The sequence below is a fragment of the Mustela lutreola genome, chromosome 3 (genome assembly GCF_030435805.1).
Source record: "Mustela lutreola isolate mMusLut2 chromosome 3, mMusLut2.pri, whole genome shotgun sequence".
Taxonomy (NCBI): Eukaryota; Metazoa; Chordata; class Mammalia; order Carnivora; family Mustelidae; genus Mustela; species Mustela lutreola.
Window position 1 is genome coordinate 142360953 of NC_081292.1, and position 21584 is coordinate 142382536.

Genomic DNA, 21584 nt, shown 5'->3' on the forward strand with positions numbered 1-21584 from the left:
AAATAAATAAATAAAATCTTAAAAAAAAAAAAAATTAGACTACCGTGTGGACCAAACAGAACAGACCCGCAGCACAGATGCCTCCATGAACTACCAATTTGGAATATGTTCTTAATAATGACAACCCTGGGGGGACTAGCACACAGCCAGCTGCCTCTCAGCATACCCCCGCTCCAGCACTTTCCACTGGGTGATGCCTGGCCCCCTTCAATGGCCTGTGTAGACTCTGGAGGGTGCAGCCCTGAAAGCACAGACCTTGCGGTTCTATTAGCTGGGTTCCTTGGCATTGTAAACATTTGTCCTCTGATGGTAGGTTTATTAGTTTTTGACACAGGCAAAAGTCATTAGAACTAAGTCTGTGGGGGCGCCTGGGTGGCTCAGTGTGTTAAGCCACTGCCTTCGGCTCGGGTCATGATCTCAGGGTCCTGGGATCGAGCCCCACATCAGGCTCTCTGCTCAGCAGGGAGCCTGCTTCCCTTCCTCTCTCTCTGCCTGCCTCTCTGCCTACTTGTGATCTCTCTCTGTCAAATAAATAAATAAAATCTTTAAAAAAAAAAAAAAAAGAACTAAGTCTGTGAACAGATATGTTAACGTGCATTTGTGTATTAAGAAAATACACACTGTTCAAGGTGATGCAAAAAGCCACCATCTTTGTTTTCAAGGAGTAGAAGGCCAAGGAAAAGAAAAGGGATTTCATAGGGTTACAAGGTGAGCACTGAAAGAAGTACACGATGGGAAACCTGCAGGCTTGGAGGCAAGTGAATCCAAATGGGGAAATCTAGTCAATAACATAGTACTGACTTTGTAGGTGACACATGGTGACTACACTAATCGTGGGAAGCATTTGGTAATGTATGTAACAGTCAAAGGACTATGCACAGTATCTGAAACCCATGTAATATTGTATGTCGACTCTCCTTCAATTACAAAAGTTTTTTTTAAAGGGAGTGCTGAGTTTGAAGAACAAAGGCCAGATGTCATGATAAAGATAAAGTAAAGCAGAGATGTTGGAAGACTGGGGTAAGATAAATTATGGGCAGAGAAGGAAGCCCAGGCTTGCTATTTTCCAGGTAGAGTAGTTCTAAGCTATGAGATGTTGAAGGTTTGACCCACAAGCAGCCACAGGGCAATGGGGCCAGGTGGTGAGAGAGTCTGCAGTTGGCTCAGAGGGCCGGCGAGTGAGTCCCGCATCACTCAGGGGACCGGTCAGAGACAGGGATAGAGACATTAACCCAGGCAGGCTCAAACCCAAGTAAGGTGGGAACAGACTCAGTGAGGAGACGTGGTAGCAGACGGAAGGGAAAACAGACTAATTTTCTTATATAGCTTATGAACGGATTCTATCAAAGAAAACACCACTTATTCTGATCTAGAAGTTGTATTAAAAAGGACTGCTTCTTAAAGTTAAAAAAGTATTAAATTATGTCTTACTTATTACAGAATTGAATTACTAATATCATAAAAAAAGATGATCAAATGTTCCTTTTTTTAAGATTTTATTTATTTATTTGACACAGAGACCCACAGCGAAAGGGAACAGAAGCAGAGAGAGAGGGAAAAGCAGGCTTCCCGCCGAACAGAGAGTCTGATGTGGGTCTCAATCCCAGGACCTTGGGATCATGACCTGAGCTGAAGGCAGATGCTTAACCCACTGAGCCACCCAGGAGCCCCTCAAACATTCCTTTAGAGGAGATAAATATATCACATCCCACCCTCCAGCAAGATTTCCAAAAATACTAGGATGAGAGAGATTTTTATGGTTTCAAATGGGGACCCAAACTGAGAGGTGATTTTCGTTAAACCAAAAAATTCTAAACCCCCAAGTCTATTTCTGAAAATGCATTACAGAAGTATCTTATGAACACAGACAATTCAGCTAGGTGAGCTGAAAGATGGGCTCAAAAAGAGAAATTTAGGGAAGGTCTTTGTGTATAGACACAAGTGGTGGGGGCCCCTCCATCTGGCTCTGAGTGCTCTTATCCAAAGCTGACAAGGTCATAGAATAATCTTTCTCTGTTCTAAACTCCTCTCTGAATGGAAGAGTTAACAGAGAATCTACCTCCCCCTCCCTTTTCTGCAGGCTCTGCTAAGATAAACAGGTGTGAAATGTTTTTCTCTGTTTATATACAGTTCTTAAAAAGGAAATTTCTTCCTAACTCATCCTGACAAATGGCTGTGGGTAAACATTCCAGAACCTTTATGAGTTTGCTAAAACAAAGAGAAAAAAAACCCTCCACTATAATAAAGGAAAAGACACATTTTGAATACCACCCAAGTACTGAGTTATATGTTCTTTATACACTTTCACCTACAGAGCAAAGATAGATTTCTCCCCTTTACAGTTACCAGATCTGGAGCGAGCTAGAAATACCAGTAAGGTTATAAACCCTTACTGGTTAGCAACCAACTGTTCCATTTGTATTCCTAAAGAATACTAAAAGGAAGGTGCCAAGTGCCCAGATAAATGCAAATTACATTTAACTTAAAGTGTCTGTAGTGTTTCTCCAGCTGTCAACTAAGACCTGGAGAAACTCTTAAGTAGAACTCATGTTTACTTATACAATATGTATGCAGAGTTTCGTGACAGCAAAGAAATTGGGGGAAAAAAGAAAGATAAGGAGATTAAAATTCTGGGTCATCAACCATGTTCTGGGAGAGGTGAAGCAGAAAATATCAAAAAAATACATAAGTAAACTTCAAAGTTTACTTTACAAAGGAGGTGCCTATGTGTACAGAAGCGACCAATTATATTTTCCCTGCCTCTGTGCCGTAAGTAAGATTCCACATATTTGGTCAGTTTTGTTTTATTATTATAAAAGTAGCACATGCTCATTGTTTCCCATTTTTCATGGCCATACACAACTCTGAATACATTCACATGTGCATCTTTTCCAGTTATTCCCTCAGAAAAAATTCTCACAAGTGAGGGTGGAGGGTCAAATGACATTTGATTTTAAGACTTTTGTGAATCCCCCAAAATGCCCTTCGGAAGGTCATGCCATTTTAGACTTCCACTAAAAGTCTAAATTTCTCTGAATTTTGACTCATCTTCTCTGACGGAAGCCAGGCTCTCCTCTGCAAACCTCTCTCTCAGCACCTAATCCACCGGGCCTAGAGGTGAGCAAGGTGTCCTCCTTGCTCAGTACCATTCTCAGACAGCTCTCCCCCTCCTCCCTGAAAGCTGAATTTTAGGTCATTAGAATGCATCATCCTTCACTGTTCATATGTTGCCAACATACACAAAGAGAGGAGCGTGCGCATGATCCCACATTCTCATCAGCACTAAGTGCCATCATTCCTTCCCACCTCCACCAAACTTGTATGGGGAGAAATATCTCCACATTGTTCTATGATGTCATCGGGAGGGTCCTATGTGACAGCAATTCTCCACTGGGGGCGGGGGAGATACCAACTTCTGGAGGAGAGGGAAAGGGAAGGGATTATATCTTTTGAAGGGTTAAAATATTCTACTTAATGACACAAATGCATGAGGTAAATGATGAAATACTATTGGCTGGTAAGAAAATGAAAAAAAAAAAATAGGATAAGAAAATACCACAGAAAACGTGGGTTTTCCAAGTTTGGGAAACACTGTACAATAGGATAATGTAAGCACCTAGTTACTGACCGCTCTTAAAAAAGAAAGCTATGCTGAAATGCACTCAACAAACCCTAGAGGAGAGTACAAACACTGGGTGTGTTCGGACTATAAGCTGCTGAACTAACTTAATAACAACAGTCACAAATGCTGAAAGCTGACTAGGTGCCGGGAAGCGTACTAAGTGAGATTACCTCATCCGGCCCCCGTAATAACCTTATGAAGCAGGCCCTATTATTATCTCCATTTTATAGAGGAGGAAACAAAGACCTGGTTAAGTAATGACCAGTGCGGCCAGGATTTGAATGTCCACGGCCTGACTCTGGAGTGCAGGCTCTTAAAACACTTAGCTCTGCGGCTTCCTAGGAATTAATGCCTCCATCTTCAACAAAAGATAGACGATTTGGCTTAAAACATGCCAATAAAAATTCATCCTATAGTCTTCATAAATATTTTGACTGCTATCTCAGCCAGTGGACAGAGTCCCCGTTAAGGACATGCTGCCGGAAAGAAGTTTTCTGGTTTCTCTAGAATGGCCTCGTTCTCAGTTATCTCCTCAGAGAGTCACCGACAAATTCCAGATGACACGTGTCACACAACCTGGAGTCAAGGAAAATCCCTTCTGTGGCTGAAGAGATTTTCGTAGTCTGCATGCTCCTCCTCAGGTCTCCTGTGTCCAAGGCCTGAGAAGCCCTAACCCCCACCGCGCCTGCCTCCACGACGGGGTCACCACTGTCTGACAGGACTACCCTGGGACTAATCTCACTGTGCCCGTCATCCCTGTTGATGTCTTCAGCACAAGACAGCCCGGGCCCCAGGCTACCCGGTCCCCATTTCCCACATGCTAACTCCTCTCTAACTGCACAGAGTGTCCAGCCAGACCCTCCTTCCCAGTCTTCCACAGCTCCTGAAACCCTCCCACGGTGCCCTCAGGCTCCACCTACAGCTACACCCCTCCATTCTGAACCTCCTCCCTAAACTCTGCCTCATCTTCTCTGAAAGAAGCCGGGCTCTCCTCTGCAGGCCTCGCTCTCAATGGCAGCTGGTCGGTCTCTCTCAGCACTAGCTCCACCAAGTCTGGAGGTGAGCAGGGTGTCCTCCCTGCTGCTCCCCAGTATGACTTCCAGACAGCTCTCCCCCTCCTCCCAGAGCTGAATCTTAGGTCATTAGATTGCATCATCTATCATCCTTCATTGTTGCCAACATACACACAACAATTCCAAATAGTTCCTCTTCATTTCTTGATGATTTTAGCTCCTGGCTCACTGTCATTTTCTCCAATTACTATTCTTGTCTCACAGTGTGGGAATGTTCACATGCACATAAATGAGGCTCTGGCACTTGTCCTCTCAAGTCCTTGAACTCCCCTGCAACTCCTCTGTCCCTGCGTTCCTTTGGCCACACCCATGGCCCAGCACTTTCAATACTGCACCCCTCCACAGTCCAAAACCCATCCGTCCCACCTCCTCTGTTCCCAGCTCCTCCTTTCAGTACCCGGGCTCCAACGCTCTCACGACCTAGAATCACCTGTTCCTGCACCTTTCGGTGCCATTTCCTTCCCAGAGGTCTTCCCTTCCTTACTTCGCTGAAATCCCTTGGCGAATCACAGAACCCTTCCTCTGCACCCAACCTCACCTCCCTTCTTGTGCTTTTAACTTCACCGTACTCAGGAAAACCACAACCCTGAAAAAACCCAATTCTCGGTCTATTCCACTTCTGTCCCCATGATGCTGAAAAGGGCTGAGAAAACACATGCCATCATCACCGCTCAGTGACCTTCCTCGGTTTCCTCAGTCCAGTAGGTTTTCAGGGTCCTGTGGATAGACACTAACTGTTTCAGCACCATTTGTTGAAAAGACTGTCCTTTCCTTCACTGGACTGCCTTCTTGGTTCCTTGGTCAAAGATCTATCAACCAAATATGTATCTACTTCTGAACTGTTCCATTGGTCGATCTAGGACATGAATCCCCCACAATCTTGGTAACCGGAGCTTTATGAAACTGGGCAGTATGTTGTGCAAGTCCTCCAACATTGTTCTACAGAAGTGCTGCAGTTATGCCAGGTCCTTTACATTTCCATACAGATTTTACAACCTGCTTCTCAATCTCTACCAAAAACTGGCTGGTGTTATAACAGGGATTGTCCTGAAGCTACAAATCAATCTCAGGAGACCTTATGTCTCAACAGCATCCATTCTGACCTATGGACAGTGCATCTCTCCATTTACCAAGGCCTGCGCTCATTTCTCTCAGCAGAGTTTGACAGTTTTTAGTGGGAAGATCTTGCACAGTTTTTTTTTGTTTGTTTGTTAAATTTACCCCTTAGTATTTCATATTTTTTAGAAATAGAACTTTAGAGTTTAGCTGTGGTATATAATATAAAACTTACAGTTTTGACCACTTTAAGTACACAATGCATCAAGTCCTTTCACATTGCTGTGCAACCAACCCCACTATCCTTTTCTAGAATTTGTTCATCATCCCAAATGGAAACTCTATACCAAATAAGTAACAAATCCCTATTTCCTCCAGCCCCTGGTAAGCACTGTTCTGCTTTCCACCTCTGAATCTGCCTATTCTAGGTAACTCATATAAGTAAAATCACACAGTAATTGTCCTTTTGTGTTTGGCTTCTTTTGCTTAGCACACCGTTCTCAAGGTTCATTCATGTTGTAGCATGTATCCAAAGGTCATTCCTTTTTAAGGGATGAATACTATTCCACTGCATCCATATACGGTATTTTGTTTATTCATTCACCTATTGGTGGGTATGTGGGATGTTTCCAACTATTTCATATTTTTGTTGTATTACAAATGGTATTTCTTTAGGCTGCTAATTTCAATTTTTCACTGCTTGTATCAAAAACGAACTCCTGATCTTCTCTCACAAATCTGTCTCCACTTCGCAAGATGGCAAATACCTCTTCCATCTCCTCAGAGTAAAGCCTCAAACCTTCCAAGACTCCACTCACACGGCAGGTCCCATCACTGAGCAGATCCGATTAGCTCTACCTTTAAAACATACCCCAGATGCAACCACCTCTTACTGCCTCCACTGTAACCTTCCTGGCCCCAGACACAAATACCTCTCATCTGAAAGGTAATCCTAACTTGTCTTTCTGCCTCTGCCTCTGTCCCATAAGGTCTTTTCTACAGAGAATCTAGAGTAGTCATACTAAAACATTCGGCAAAGCATTCACCTGCTCACTCTTTTCCCATTTAAATCAGAAGATCCTACAGTTGTCTGTCACGCCCTATACCATTCAGCCTTGTCACCTCTCTGGCCCCATTTCCTGTTTCTCCTCCCCTCATCCATGCCACTCCAGCCACAATGGCCTCCTTGTTATTTCTCCAAGGCAACAACGATGCTCCCACCTGGCATTTGCTTGTAACCCCTGCCTGGAAGCTTTGCCTGCATATAAGCATGGCGCTCCCTCTCTCACTTCCTTCAAGCGTTTACTCAAAAATCATCTTCTTAGTGAGGCTTCCCCTGCCAAAGCCATTTTTTTTTTAAGATTATTTACTTATTTGACAGCGAGAGAGAGAGATATCATAAGTAGGCAGAGAGGCAGACAGAGAGAGAGGGGGAAACAGGCTCCCCGTCAAGCAGAGAGCCCAATGCAGTGCTCAATCCCAGGACCCTGAGATCATGACCTGAGCCGAAGGCAGAGGCTTTAACCCACTGAGCCACCCAGGCACTCCCCTGGCCAGCCCATTTTCAGTTGCAACCTTGACCCCATGCTGGTACTCCTAATTTCCTTTATTCTGTGTTTTTACTTCTATTTTTATAAGCTTTTAATTTGTGAATAATTTCAGATGTATAGAAAACTTGAAAAGATAAGACAGACAGTCCCTCTCACCTTGTTTCCCCGAATTTTAACATGGTGCACTACTCAGATCTGTCAAAGCTAAGAAACCATCACTGGCACATTAACTAAACTCTGAACTTCATTTGCACATCACCATTTTCTCTACGAATGCCCCCCACCCCCACGCCCCATTCTAGAATCCAATTCGGGATACCAAATGTCTGGTCTCTATGCCTCCTTAACCTCTTCTGGATTGGGACAGTTTCTATTAACACCTTGAGAGGCAGTGGCCAGGTATTTTATAGAATGCCCATCAATTCAGGTTTATCTGATGTTCTCCTCACGACTAGACTGGGATTACAGGTTTTGGGGAAGAAGACCATAGAGATGGGGTGTGTTTCTCATCACGTCCCATCAGGGGTACATGCGTTGATGTGGCTTATCCCTAGCGACATTAACCCAAACCCCTTGCTTCAGGTGTCATCTGCCTGGTTTACCCTCTATAAAGTCACTAAGCCTAGTGTTTCCTTTGCTATACTCCAATCTTCGCAAGTGAGTCACTAAGTTCAGCCCATATTTAAGAGGGGTAGACATCTTTAAATTTTAACATACAATTTAACTAATTTTTTGGTTCCCACATTTGAAGGTAAGCTCTAAAAAGAGATGGATTTTTGTCTATTTTATTACTGATATGGCTCTTATGTCTAAAATAGCACCTAGCATGTAATAATATTTGTTGGATGACAGAATACCAAAAAGGAGATTTCCTAGGAATCTGTTCTGATCATAGTCTTCTACAGCAACAACTATATATCCCTCATCTAGAAAAGTGTGCTCAGGAAAAAAAAAACAAAAAACACGTGTCATTCATTCTAAGGTATTACTAACACACTGAGTACCTTTCTCAGTGGTATTTGTAGCTTTATTAGGAGAAACTATCTTAAAGAGTGAAATTACAATACCAAATCTGAGGCATTAGAAATAGGATTAAATAGAAAACAGAGGTCAACTGCTTAGAATAGTGGCTGTCAATAATGGGAACTCAAGAAATGTCCGCTTTACGACTTTACCCTACATTTGGGAGAGAGAGATTTTGGGGGGCTCCTAGGGTCTTCCCTGGAACCTCAGAAACAAACTTATTCTACCTGCTAACAATCTTAAAACATTTTTAAAACAAGGCAGCATTTACGTTTTTAACATTCCCCATTCCTGAATCCAGTTAATATTAATTTCTTAATCTCTTATGAAAAATCGGTTCTTGGCTTGCTTGTCACTTGAGGCAAGTCTATCTAGAATCGGAGTTGCCTACATATCCTTATTGTTCTGAGACATGTACTCTGGCCTTGCCCAGTTCCCAGGTTCTTCGGAGCATAAACTGTTTCCCAAAGAAGAATGCAGCTTACACATAGGGGCCTTGGTTTGTGGTTAAGAAACGGTCCCGAGATTTCAGGGGGAAAAGTTGTTTGTTTTCACAACATTAGAGATTTGCCCACAGTTGAACTGGTTTAGGAAAAGTCAGGTTAGATGTCAACTAAACTATGGGCTGTATTTAAAATACCCATCTGATGATGTAAAATGATCACCTGTTACTGAAGATGGACTCTCCAACTACAGCTCTAATAACAGGCCCAGTTCAGCTTCCCACTAAAGGAAGCGCTATTCGACATGTTCTAAAAATTTAGTGAGTTAAACTGATTTTGTTCATTAATTGCTTAATATCATCTCTATTTAAAAGCACAGCAGCCATACAGTTCCCTCCTTCTTGAACAGATCCTGCACGAACACTCACCAGACATTTTCATCCTTATCAGTGTAGCTGCTCTAATGGAGCTAATTTTACCAAGCACTATTTTCTGAAGAACAGCAACAGGGATAAAGTCGTATTCTCAAGTCATTAAGATTCCAGCAGTCTCATTTCATTTAGGACACCTTAATTTTTTTCTCAGGTCATCAATCAATGAATGTCTGATACTAACAGAGCTAAGAAAAAGGCATCTTGGATTCCTTTTTTTGGAAACATGTTAAAAAAAAAAAAAAAAGTAAGAACCATGGCCAGGAAAATCCTTCCTAGCTGCTATAGAACAGAACCTTTCTTTCAAAGACAAATGGATGCATTAAGAACTCAAAAACTCAGCCAAACATGGAGAAGGAAAGGGTACGAAGTAGAATACGAATGGCCAACTGTGTTCTTTTTTGTAGACTCAGGAATACAAAACCTTTCCATAAATCTTACAAAAGAAGAAAGCTGAGGTATGAATATCACATTGACTATTTATTTATGACCTATATATTGACTGCTTATAGTGAGCTCAGGAAATAAAAGATCAATAAGGTCTAGATCCTGTGCTCAAGAAGCTCATCTATAGAAGAGGGTAAGATTTGTTCTATGTGACCCCAGAGCCAGAGCCCATTATTGACATCTGGAAGTTATATTATAAAGAACTTTCTAAGAATTAAACTGTTCCAAAACTAAACAGTCTGCATCTCACAGGTCATCAAATGCAGTATCCAAATAGAAACTAGATGTCCTAACCAGAAACATGAATTAGGCATGAGTGGGGGAAAAAAAAATGACCAGATGGTCTCTATCTTGGTTAATTTCCTATGGCTTCCTGTCTTAGAAAACTCTAGGTATCTATTTATTTCTTTATCTTTAAAGATTTTATTTATTTGAGAGATAGACAAAGAGAGAGGACATGAGCAGGGGGAGGGGCAGAGAGACAAGCAGACTCAGGCAGAGCCAACCCCTGGGGCTCAATCCCAGGACACTGATAGCACCAACCAAGCCAAAGTCAGATGCTTAACAAACAGAGCCACCCAGGCACTCCAGGTACCTTTTTACTACCCAAGTGAGAGCATCCTATTCTGAAGACTGACGCCAATCATATCTGTTTTGAAGCTGTCTGAAATACTCATGGATGGCTCTTCCTCTCCTCCAATTTTGCAACTGTTCTCTATTAGGCTTTGAATTTCTCAGAAATTCAATTTGTGCTTCACGATATTTTTTTTAAAATATTTTATTTATTTATTTGACAGAGAGACAGCGAGAGAGGGAACACAAGCAGGGAGAGCGGGAGAGGGAGAAGCCGCTTCTGGCTGAGCGGGGAGCCTGATGTGGGACTTGATCCTAGGACCCAGGGATCATGACTTGAGCCAAAGGCAAGGGCTTAACTGACTGAGCCACCCAAGCGACCCAACACAATTTTTTTTTCTTAAAGATTTCATTCATTTGACAGACAGAGACAGCCAGAGAGGTAACACAAGTAGGGGGAGCAGGAGAGGTAGAAGCAGGCCTCCTGCAGAGCAGGGAGCGCCATGTGGGGCTCAATTCCAGGACCCTGGGATCATGACCCAAGCCAAAAGCAGACACTTAACTGACTGAGCCACCCAGGCACCTCCACAATATTTTTATGAAGCAAGAACCTAGCTTTGTATAACACCAGTCAGGATATAACATTTTTACTGGAACCAATATTCATTGGTTTGGTTCAGCACAATATTTAGAGCATGGCTGGGTATTAATTAACCGAATAATATTAAGTAACTGAAATGTTTATTGCTTAATATACTGAGATCAATAATACTTTAATGAAAAGCTGAAATAACAGCTGCAATAATGTTCCTCATATGGTCAATCAAAAATAACCTCTGTGTGCAAGGAAACATGTAATCTAATGAAGTTTTGGAAAGGATTTTAAAAATTTAAAACAGCTAAGTACCAAAAATAAGGATAGGGGCTTTCTCTTGCAAATAAAACATTTTTGCAGTCATATCGTTAATCTGAAAAATAGCAAAGAGTGATGTCTGTCTTAGTATAATTGCATTTCACATGCCATCATAAAAACATAATTCAGGTGATTTCCTAGACTCCTGATTCTAGGAGAAACAATGCCTGTGGTTTTTTTCTCACTCTAAGGTTACCTCTCCTGTAAGGTTTGTGCTGCCTTCAGAAAGATCAGTAACACACGCTTACTCATTTAACTTGTACATTTGTCAGTATGTGTCTCATTTCTTAATCTCTTTTTAAAGATTTTCTTTATTTATTTGACAGAGAAAAAGAGATCACAAGTAAGCAGAGAAGCAGGCAGAGAGAGAGGTGGGGGGGAAGCAGGCTCCCTGCTGAGCAGAGATCCTGATGAGGGGCTCAATCCCAGGACCCTGAGATCATGACTTGAGCCGAAAGCAGAGGTTTAATTTAACCCACTGAGCCACCCAGGCACCCTCTTAAATCTCTTGATAGCAGTTCACTTTGGGGTACCTTAAATTATAAGCTTCCACTAACAGAACTGCCTTGAGGAAAAGAGCTGATGGATAGCAGCTCAGTAGTTACTTCTGGATGGTGACTACATTAATTACCAAATAAAATGATTTATTTTCAATTGCTTATTCTCCAAGTGAGGATTTATATATGTAGCACAGAGTCAAAGTACGGCATAGTGAACTGTTTAAAATTCTTAAGCGGAAAAGGCAATGCCAGCTAAAAGGTAGCAAAGCACAGGCATCTGTCAAAATCCTACAGCAGATACCTCAGAGAAAAAGGAGGAACTAAGAGTTCTGTTACTGTGAAGCTGAGTGAAGTCACCACCGGCACATACGTAAAGACTGGTGGGTTCCATCTTCCCTTTCAGCTCAGGGAGTAAAGGAAGAAGATGTAGGCACACTGATATAGGATGAGAATGAAAGGAAAATCGACTACATCAGGATACCAAGTATCAAGGAACAGACACTTTACTGGGAACAAGGGGCCACAGCGCTGGGTGAGGAAAGGCAGGCAAGGAAAGGTGCTGTTTGGATTAGCCAGGTTACCTGACCTCTTTGAGCTGTCATTTCTGATCTATCAAATGGAGATTACAGTCTTCTAACATGACCGTGAAAAAGAAGAGGGCAGTAATGGAAAAGCCCTATCCAAGTGACCATGGTGGTCGTTGTACTGGGTACAGTAAAGACGGTGAGGATGGTGACAGCACCAGCGACCAAGGTAAAGCCAGCCCTTGCCCTCAGAGAGCGCCCAACAGGGTGGGGACTATGCCGTGTACATGCCCACCCTTCCACCTGTTTGCTGAGCCCTGCCGTGGCTGCCTGCAGACTGTCCACTTGGCCTCTGACTCCCCCACATAAGGTTCTAGAAGCCAACATGACACTGATCGGCCACCCTAAATTTAGAATACGGTTGTGAAGATACCATGGATCACTGACGGTTATCCAGGTTCTCCTATGTGCCAAAAACGCTTCGAGACATCTGACGTGAGTCCTCTCATCTAATCCTCTCACCAACAGTTAACAGGTACTGTTAGGAATAAGCTCCACTTTTCAATGAGGGGACCAGGCATGTTCACATGAAAAGTTAAGTGGCGGAGGTTCACAGTGACCTAGGGTTGCGAGGAAATGACCATCACAAGTCATGGAAGTGGTATGAGCGTTAATGAGTTCAGAATGAAAAGAAGAAGGATGCGTATAGGACCAGAGCCTGTTTCGCAGGGAAGGAAGAAGTCAAAGCCCGAGAGCAGGAAGGATCGGCCCAGGCAGGGAGGACAAGGGCATTATAGCAGCAGGAAAGAGGGAATACAGTCACAGAAATGGAAAGGGGAGACAGGAGTGAGAGTTCAGGTCAGAACGAAAGACATGGCAGGTGAGGAGCCCAGAGTGGAAGGTCTGGAATCAGAAGGCATTTGCCCAAGATTATATGCCTGAACATAAGCCGGGGGAGTGGGAGAGGGAGAAGCAGGCTTCCTACTCTGCGGGGAGCTTTCGTCTATCACACTCAGGGACACAGCCAGGCAGTGCCTGTGCACTGGGGGTCACCTGGACGTGGTAAATTTCAGGGTCTGAAAAGCCTCTAACAAGCACTACCAGCTTGACAAGGGACCTAAAATTCCAAACGAAAGTTAACAACCTGATCACACGCATGTGCCCTGTGATTGGCCAGGGACAACCTAAAGTTCTCAAATTCTAGTGGGCATCGGGAATATCTGGAAAACTTGCTACAACCCAGCCTGCCAGGCCCCACACACCAGAGTTCCTGAGTCAGTATAGGTGAGGCCCAAGAAGTTGCATTTCCAACAATTTCCCAGGTGGTGTTGATACTTCTGGTCCAAAGGGCACACTTTGAGAACCACTGACCTCAAAAAAAAAAAAAAAAAAAAAAAAAAATCCAGAATGGGTAAATTCTGACTGAGGACAGGAAAAACTGTGCACAAATTACCACAGAAACTATGTCAGAACTTGATGGCAGGTCTCAAGTATGCAAGATATTTTTGTTTACATTTATCAATGTATTTAAATACTGAGAGGATTTACAAAGAAAATAAATGCAGTTTTCTTCTTCTTTACTGTGTCCAAGACAGGAAAAAAATTAAAATGGCATTTCTACAGTTAAAGTAAATGCAAATAATTTCTTAGGAAAAAGCTACAGAACTGCAAAGAAAAGGAAAGGAAAATCAGTCCTCCAAAGAGCTACTAAAGTGATAAAAACATTTGCTAGCCTTCTGTGAAGCACCAAATGCTGTCATGTTGATAAAGTTTGTATGACGAAACCTTTTATTTTTAGTTCTGAGTTCTGTGTCAATTTCAAAACTGTATTTTCTACTTCATACAGGTATTTCCCCCTTTATACAAAAACTTCTTCGTAGTTCCTGTTCTTATGCCCTGTTTTGACATTTTGATCTTCTCTATTTATAAATATCTACAGTGTGGGACAGTTTTGAAACTTGAATTGATCTGGCTTTCAACACTTCTACAACAAATTTGGTAAGACTTTTTTTTTTTTTTTTTTTTTTTAAACAAAAGGAGTGATGCCTTGCAAAAAGCAAATGAAACTTCATCTTTCACCTCCTGAGCACTCTGCTTCCTTTCAGTTCTTTTGGGGAAACAAAAAGAATCATGTTTCCTATCCCATACTTAGGTCTGATTTCCTACAATCAGCTGGATATTCACAGATCCCAAGGTAACAAATACTTGCAGGTTTCCATCTGTTAGAAAAACATCATGGGTAGGCATGTCTGATTCAACATATCGTGAAATACACTGCAAGAGCAGAATGAAGCTGTTTTGAATAAGCCTTCCTAAAAGGGTTGTGAAGCTGAAGAACTCTTGGCCATGTGTGGTCTGTGGATGGAAAGAGGTCACTGACCCACAATGTCTTTCTCTGCGCTACCCACTCCTTGCTCCGATTTCTGCCTATGCACTATGGTTTGATCTCGACTCCTCCAGAATTTACCAAAAAGATACAATAATGGCTTCTTGTCTTACCTTTGGCATAGATACTTAAGATAGTATTTCTTTCCCTGTTGAGAACTTTTTTTTTTAACAAAAATAAACAGTGCAATATAAGTAAATCTGCAACTAACCAAATTACCACTGAAAAATTCTTCCACGCTGCTACAGAAAATTGATGGAACAGTAGACACTAAACATTTTAGAGGCACATATTGAGACTGGAAAATTAGTAATCTGTGGTATATTGAAGAGTTTTATAAAACTCAATTCACTTGAACATCCTGAGAAAGTGACATAGATTGTCAGAGCTATAATTTTTTTTTAAGTTTCTTCCAATTATAAAAGTAACTCTAAGGCTCACACGGTGTTCACATTAATCAGAATGGAGTGATTGGTGCTCCTCACTGTATGTAAATTTTACCTCAAAAGAAAAAGAGTAAACCATACTGAACTCTGGTAATAATATGCACACTGAAGTATTTAAGGGGAAAGATACTGATGCCTGCAACTTGTATCGAAATGCATCAAAACAGATTGATGGGTAGAAGGACACGTAGCTGAATATATATGTGATGAAGCAAGTATTTATGTTACTGACAGACCCTAGATGGTAGACCTATAGAAATTCACTAGGAAACTTCCAGCTCTTCTGTTTGAAATTTTTACAATAAAATGTTGGGGAAAAACATGAGACCATTATAGAAAAATCCGGAAAACAAAGGAAATATAAGAAAAATAAAAAAGCCATTCAAACACCAAGCAGGTATCCAAAATCTTACCATATATAATGCTTTGTAACTTGGTTTACCACATTAATGAGCATTTCCCTAGCTCTTTCAATATTCGTAAATATTCTTCCAAATGCAAAGGAATGCCATTGTACAGATGTAGAATAATTTTTTTCAGCTTTACTAAGGTATAATCAACAAATAAAATTGTAATATTTTAGAAGTATTAAACATGATGATTTTACTATATGCATATAGTGTGAAAGGATTCACATTAATGGAAATAACATATCCATCACCCCCCATATTTGCCTTTGTGTGTGTGTTTGAGAACCAAGAGGTGGATGCTTAACCAACTGTGCCACACAGGTAACCCCAAAGGCTCTTTTTTTAAAAAGATTTTATTTCTTTGATAGAGTGCAGTGAGAGAGGGAACATAAGCCAGAGGAGTGGGAGAGGGAGAAGCAGGCTTCCTACTGAGCAGGGAACCCGATGCAGGGCCGATCCCTGGACCCTAGGATCATGACCTGAGCCGAAGGCAGAGGTTTAACCAGACTGAGCCACCAAGACACCCCAGCTCTTTTTTAAAAGTAAGTCTACTTGGGGTGCTTTGGTAGCTCAGTGGGTTAAGCCTCTGCCTTCAGCTCAGGTCATGATCCCAGGATGCTCGGATCGAGCCCCATGGCGGAGTCCCTGCTCAGTGGGGAGCCTGCTTCCCCCTCTCTCTCTGCCTGCCTCTCTGCCTACTTGTGATCTTTCTCTGTCAAATAAATAAATAAAATCTTTAAAAAATAAAAGTCTACAATAAACAAAACTTGTATCCAAATCTTGGTTTCTAAATATCAGAGTCCCAAATCAGGCACCCAGAGCCAAGGCTTCTTGAAGAAATGACTGATACCGGCAATCAGGCAGGAACTAGATCAGCCTGGAACATCTTCTTGTGCAAGGAAGTAAGAAAATGCTAAAAAGTGATGGAGACACCAAAAGACATGGGAACTAACTTGAAGGGACTCTTGCATTGGGACATTTTCAGCATGAAAGTGAGAAACAACATAATACAATATAACATTTTGAATTTGAAAAAGAATCTATAAGTCGACAATAAGACAATTGGTGAAGGAGCAGGTAAATAAGTGAAGAAAAGAAGGCTCTCATTTATGCTAGAACTTTTTGCCGTCTACGCAGTTAACTGTCATAGTAACATCTGATTCAAACAAGAGTTGCCAACAGATGCTCAAAACATTGGGTAACTTTTGTTGAAAGAAGATATTTACATAACCTCAGAGTATCTTTCAAAGGCTTAATCATTAATTATAAAGGGAAAAAAGGTATTTTTTTTTTCTGTAGAGAATTTGGGTAAACCCCTCTTAGTCGAGGGTTCAAAATTAGCATCACCAGTAATGAGACAAACTGACATCGTAGTCTCCCATTAAAATATGCCAAGGGCATATGACCTCTAAAGTATTCCTACTAAAATCACATAACCTTAAACTAGGCAAGAGGAAGGGAAAATCAGATAAACCCAAAATAAGGGACATTCTACATAACTGTCCTGTACTCTTCAAAAATGTCAAATTTTAAAGGACAAAGAAGAGAAGAGAAACCGCCCAGTTAAAGCAGATTAAACAGGTATACCATTGAAGTGCAATATGTGATTCTGATTGGATCCTGGGTTGAAAAAAACTGCCATAAAAAGTCCTCACTGGGACAGTCCACAAAATTTGAATACAGACTGTAGGACAGGTAATATTGTTGCATTAGTATTAAATTTTCTAATTGGATAGTTGTGCTATGGTTACATTCTTGGGAGACGCTAAAGTGTTTAGGGATAAATGTACCTAGTATCTGTGATTTATCTCATGGTTCAATAAAATATAGATGAATATGGGGGCGCCTGGGTGACTTAGTCAGTTAAGTCTCCGATTCTTGGTCTCAGGGTCCTGAGAAGCTTTCTGCACCGGGCTCCACGGTCAGCAGGAGTCTGAAGAGTCTCTCCTTTTGCCCTCTTCCCATTCTTTCTCTTTCTCTTTCAATTTCTCTCAAAATAAATAAATATGTATGAATACATATAAATTAATATAATATTTAAAGAGAGAGCAAATGTTGAAAAATGTTAATAAGTGGTGATTCTAGGGGAATGCTAGAATTCACAGTACCATTCTTATAGTTATTCTGTAGGTGTAAAATCTTTTAAAAATTAAGTTTTAAAAAACTACACAGATTTTAAGTAAATTCAATTTTTCTTTTCTTCTAAATTAAAAAAGTAATAAATATTCACTAACACAGAGAAAAGTAACACATCCTAAATTAGAGGTCTACAAAAAAGTCAAAATAGAAGGTCTTCTTTCCTCCTACATATGTGAAGTTCAAGAGTTTGGTAAATATTTTCTCCACCTACCTTTCATCACTAAGTTCATAAAACATAATCCGATATCAGGTCCCTCTTAAGAGTTAGATGAGTGAGCTACAAACATGTTATTAAGCATCCTACTGCTTCTTGGCAAAAGTGATCAAGTAACATAAAACTGAATCTACACATTGGAAAAAAATCCAGAGCTGACTACTTTTACCTCACTTAGAAAACCTAAGCCAGCAAGCCTATCCACAGCCCAAAAAGCGTAACAAAAATCAACCTAAGAAATGCACATTGCCTTTCCCGATAACTGCCAAGCCCTGGCCAAAATGTTTTCTATCTCAAACCCATGTTGACTCAGTAAGTTTGAGGATGCTCTGCAGTAATTCACCCCGTCTCCTTTTCGCTGACAGTCACTGACAAACCAGCCCCCAAAGTTGTATTTGTATCACTGTAAATCAACTCAATTTCTGAATGATAACCCATCTAGGTTAAATACCTACATAAGAGCCGGACTTGGGTGTTTCCAATTCCTGCTTTCCCCCCACCCCGTGCTTTCCTATGTCATTTTCCTGCTTTCTTAAAGAGAGTAAAAAAATAAAATTATAAATAGTATTATGTATAAATGGGGGTGGAGTGAATATGCTGCAATTACTGTTTTCCTGGCAAAATCTGCTCTTGGACTCAAAGGTCTTTCTCACATTCCAACAATCATATAAGAACAAGCCTGTACAGAACCTGCATGACCTAATGCTTACAAACATTAGCAGGTTTAAATATTCTGAATATAAATTTGATGGACTTGGTTTATTTTCTATTTAATCTGGTCAACTACAGATTTCAGAGTTCAGAACTACAGAACAGGAGATCTGGTCTCCTGGATTTTACTTGCCCCTCCTGAGGTACCTTAATACATTTTCCAGATCTCTACTTCCCCATCTAGAAAATGGGTACAATAATGCATGCCTATAAAGGACATAAGAGTTCACTAGATAAAAGCAGCTAGGCTCTGTCCAGAGTAAGAAATGGTTTTACTATGTGGCTACTATTTTAAAACGTGTTGATGGAGAAATAAAGGGAAGGAAACTTTTCTACATAGCACCTGTCTCTTTTGTATACACACGGGTGTGAAAAGCTATCGCTCTTTAATGCTTTCCCCAACCTACAGGTACCCCCAGGCAGAAAGATCTTAGTCCTGCTCACCTGGCTTCAACAAATTGGAAGCCCAGCTGGTGACCAGTCATACAGCACTGCTGGGAGGAAACACCACAAAGGTTACCTTTCAGGTCCCCTTCTCTAATCAACTACTATGGTTCACTGACAGCAGTTAATGGGAAAAAACAAAAATGAAATCATTCATGGGAAATTAAAAGATATTTATGGCAAAGTTCCTTTTAAAAAGACACTGGGGGGAGAGAAAAAAAAAACAAAACATTAATTAGCCAAAACAGGACATAAATAGAAATGACCAAAACCAGCTCCAGAGGGTAAAAGCTGCGAGTGCCACTGAGACCCTGCAGGTCAGCTCCACAATTAGCTTTATTCTCCAGGTACTAAACTGGGGACCCGGGGACCACGCTGCGTGTTATTCCTAAGGAAGAGAAAGGGTCTTGGTAGGAGGTGCGTGCTCCCCTGGAACCAGCACAAGTGCCAGACTCGGGAAGCCAAGGCTTCTTTCTGATTTTACAAATAGGGCAGCTGTTTGTCTAGTACCTGTTAATTCTTTATTAAGATGAAGTCCAAGTAGAGGTGAAATTCAAGAAGCTAGTATTATTTATATTTCAGTAGAAAAATAACGCTTTTTATTTTTTAAAAGACAACTCCTGATGGCCACAAATTCACAAAACCCAAAATAGAAAGGGAGTAAAAATGTTCACACGTTACTCTTTACTGACCCCTCTCGGCTGACCTGGGAAAAGGCAAAGCCTGAAGCCTCAGAAGGTTTTTGAAACCTCACCTTCCCCTCAAGGAGAGCCTAGAGAACATTCGGTCTTTCATGCCGTGGAAACAAATCCTCTCAGTTCAAATGACCCCTAGGAGAGCTCAACCCTAAAGCACATGTGGCAAGGATTTCTATTTATGGGGCTCCCAGAATGGAACTGGGAAACAGCTTCGTGGATCAGCCCCAAAGGCCTGGCTTGAGAGGTCCTTGACAGCCCGTGACCTCTGACTGGGGTTGAACAGCTTACATAAGTGCAATCGCGACCACTCCTGACAGCAGAAGACCTTACCTCTTTCTCTATTTTGAGCAGCTTCTTCACAGCCACCTCCTTGTCCTGGGATATCCATCTGGCTCGATATACACTCCCAAAACTTCCTCCACCGCAGTTTTCAAAAAACTGCAAGTCATCAAATTTAATTTGCACAAAGGAGGCACCGAGAGACGACATCTCATAATGACAAAGGATTAGACTCCCACAAGATCTGTAGAGAGAAAGCGAAAGAAAAGTTGGATCATAAACATATTAGAACCAATCCTCTGAATCCCACTTTAGATAACGTGTAACAAGCGCTGCGAAACTTCCAGAAAGAGCCTTGATGACTTAGGAGAAAGGAAAGCAAGGCTATGAACAAATCAAAATGAAAAACCCTTACCCTGGCAGCCCGTACAAAAGTCAACGGCCACTTGTCCAGACTCTGAAACCCAGCTGTTCGCAGAGAAATGGCTCAGATTTCCCCCCTGACAAAACCCGTCACGGTACTTCCTGCACATCCCCAGGAGCTCTGGCGAAAGGCTACTGTGTCACCAGGTCTATCACAAAGCCCTGACAGACGGGAGGCATGCTTTCTGTAGCAAGCTTGCACAGCTCTCCCGGTATCCGAGGCACGCCGTCTCTCCACGTTGTGCTCACTTCACACAAAATATACATAACCTAAGCGGCCGGGCATCCCAGCATAGGGAGGGCCAAAATGCTGCAAACTCAACACATGTTCAGGGCGTCTATTCCGAAAGCAAACGTTCTGCGGAGGGATGATTGAAAAGCTGGCCGAGTGTTTGCCACAAGTGGCTCCCTGGACTGTATACTGTAGCAGAACTTAATTAAAGAGGAGAAAATTTGCCCTTGATTACAATATATTAAGTCATCCAAAGAATTCTGCCAAGAATGTTTAAAAAAAAAAATATTATGTTTGTCTCCAGAGGAACAGATTACCCCTCCCAGAGATTATTACAGTGATATTTTCTGCAGACTAAGGAGTTTTACTATTATCCAGGTAAGTGGTCATTCTTTACACCCCATGCCAAACCACAGATGAGCAGGGAAAACAAAACAACACCTACAAACAAGAGAACAATGGACTAAAATCTTGAACCTGCATAAGAAGCAGGTGGATGACAAAAGTCTGCATACATGTTCTTGCCAAATTGTAAACCAGATTCTCACAATGAGGGAGCAAAGAGACAAAAACATACACATGCAAAAACAACAAGCCTGGGTCCTCATCACAGTCAACAAGCCTGGGTCCTCATCACAGTCAATGTCAGGAAAGATTTAAAAAAAAAAAAAAGGGGCAGAAAAATTTCATGAGGAGACATAAATAAACATGAGGACCAAATGCAGTAACTGACCACTGACTGGATATTGGCATCAAAAAACAAAATCTACAGAAAGTATTATTGGGATTTGAGGAAAACTTGAATACTAACTATATACTAGGTACTATTATCTTATCCATGCATAATAATGGTATTCTGGTCTGGTAGGAGGATGTTCTTGTTCTTGGGAGACCTACTGGGAGGCATATTTAAGCATTATACCTACACCTTGATTTAAAATGGTACAACCCTCCCCCCAACCTTCAAAAACAGTGCATGGGTATAGAGAGAGAGGAAGCAAATGCGGCAAAATGTTAAGAACTCATGAATCTAGGCAAAAGTTATAG

The 21584-nt window shown here is 41.5% G+C and overlaps 1 protein-coding gene across 4 annotated transcripts in view; it reads right to left on the reverse strand.

Annotated features, from left to right (window-relative positions):
• The window catches only part of MAP3K20 (mitogen-activated protein kinase kinase kinase 20), a 179032-nt gene that overhangs the window by 145799 nt on the left and 11649 nt on the right, over window positions 1-21584 (reverse strand). For 3 of the 4 annotated variants that reach the window (XM_059167018.1, XM_059167015.1, XM_059167019.1), the window contains exon 2: window positions 19934-20126. In XM_059167018.1, coding sequence (XP_059023001.1) covers window positions 19934-20092 — 159 coding nt within the window. In that variant the 5' untranslated portion in view covers window positions 20093-20126. Of the gene's footprint in view, window positions 1-19933; window positions 20127-20297; window positions 20636-21584 lie in introns of those variants that run through there. The other variant, XM_059167016.1, reaches the window with a different exon arrangement.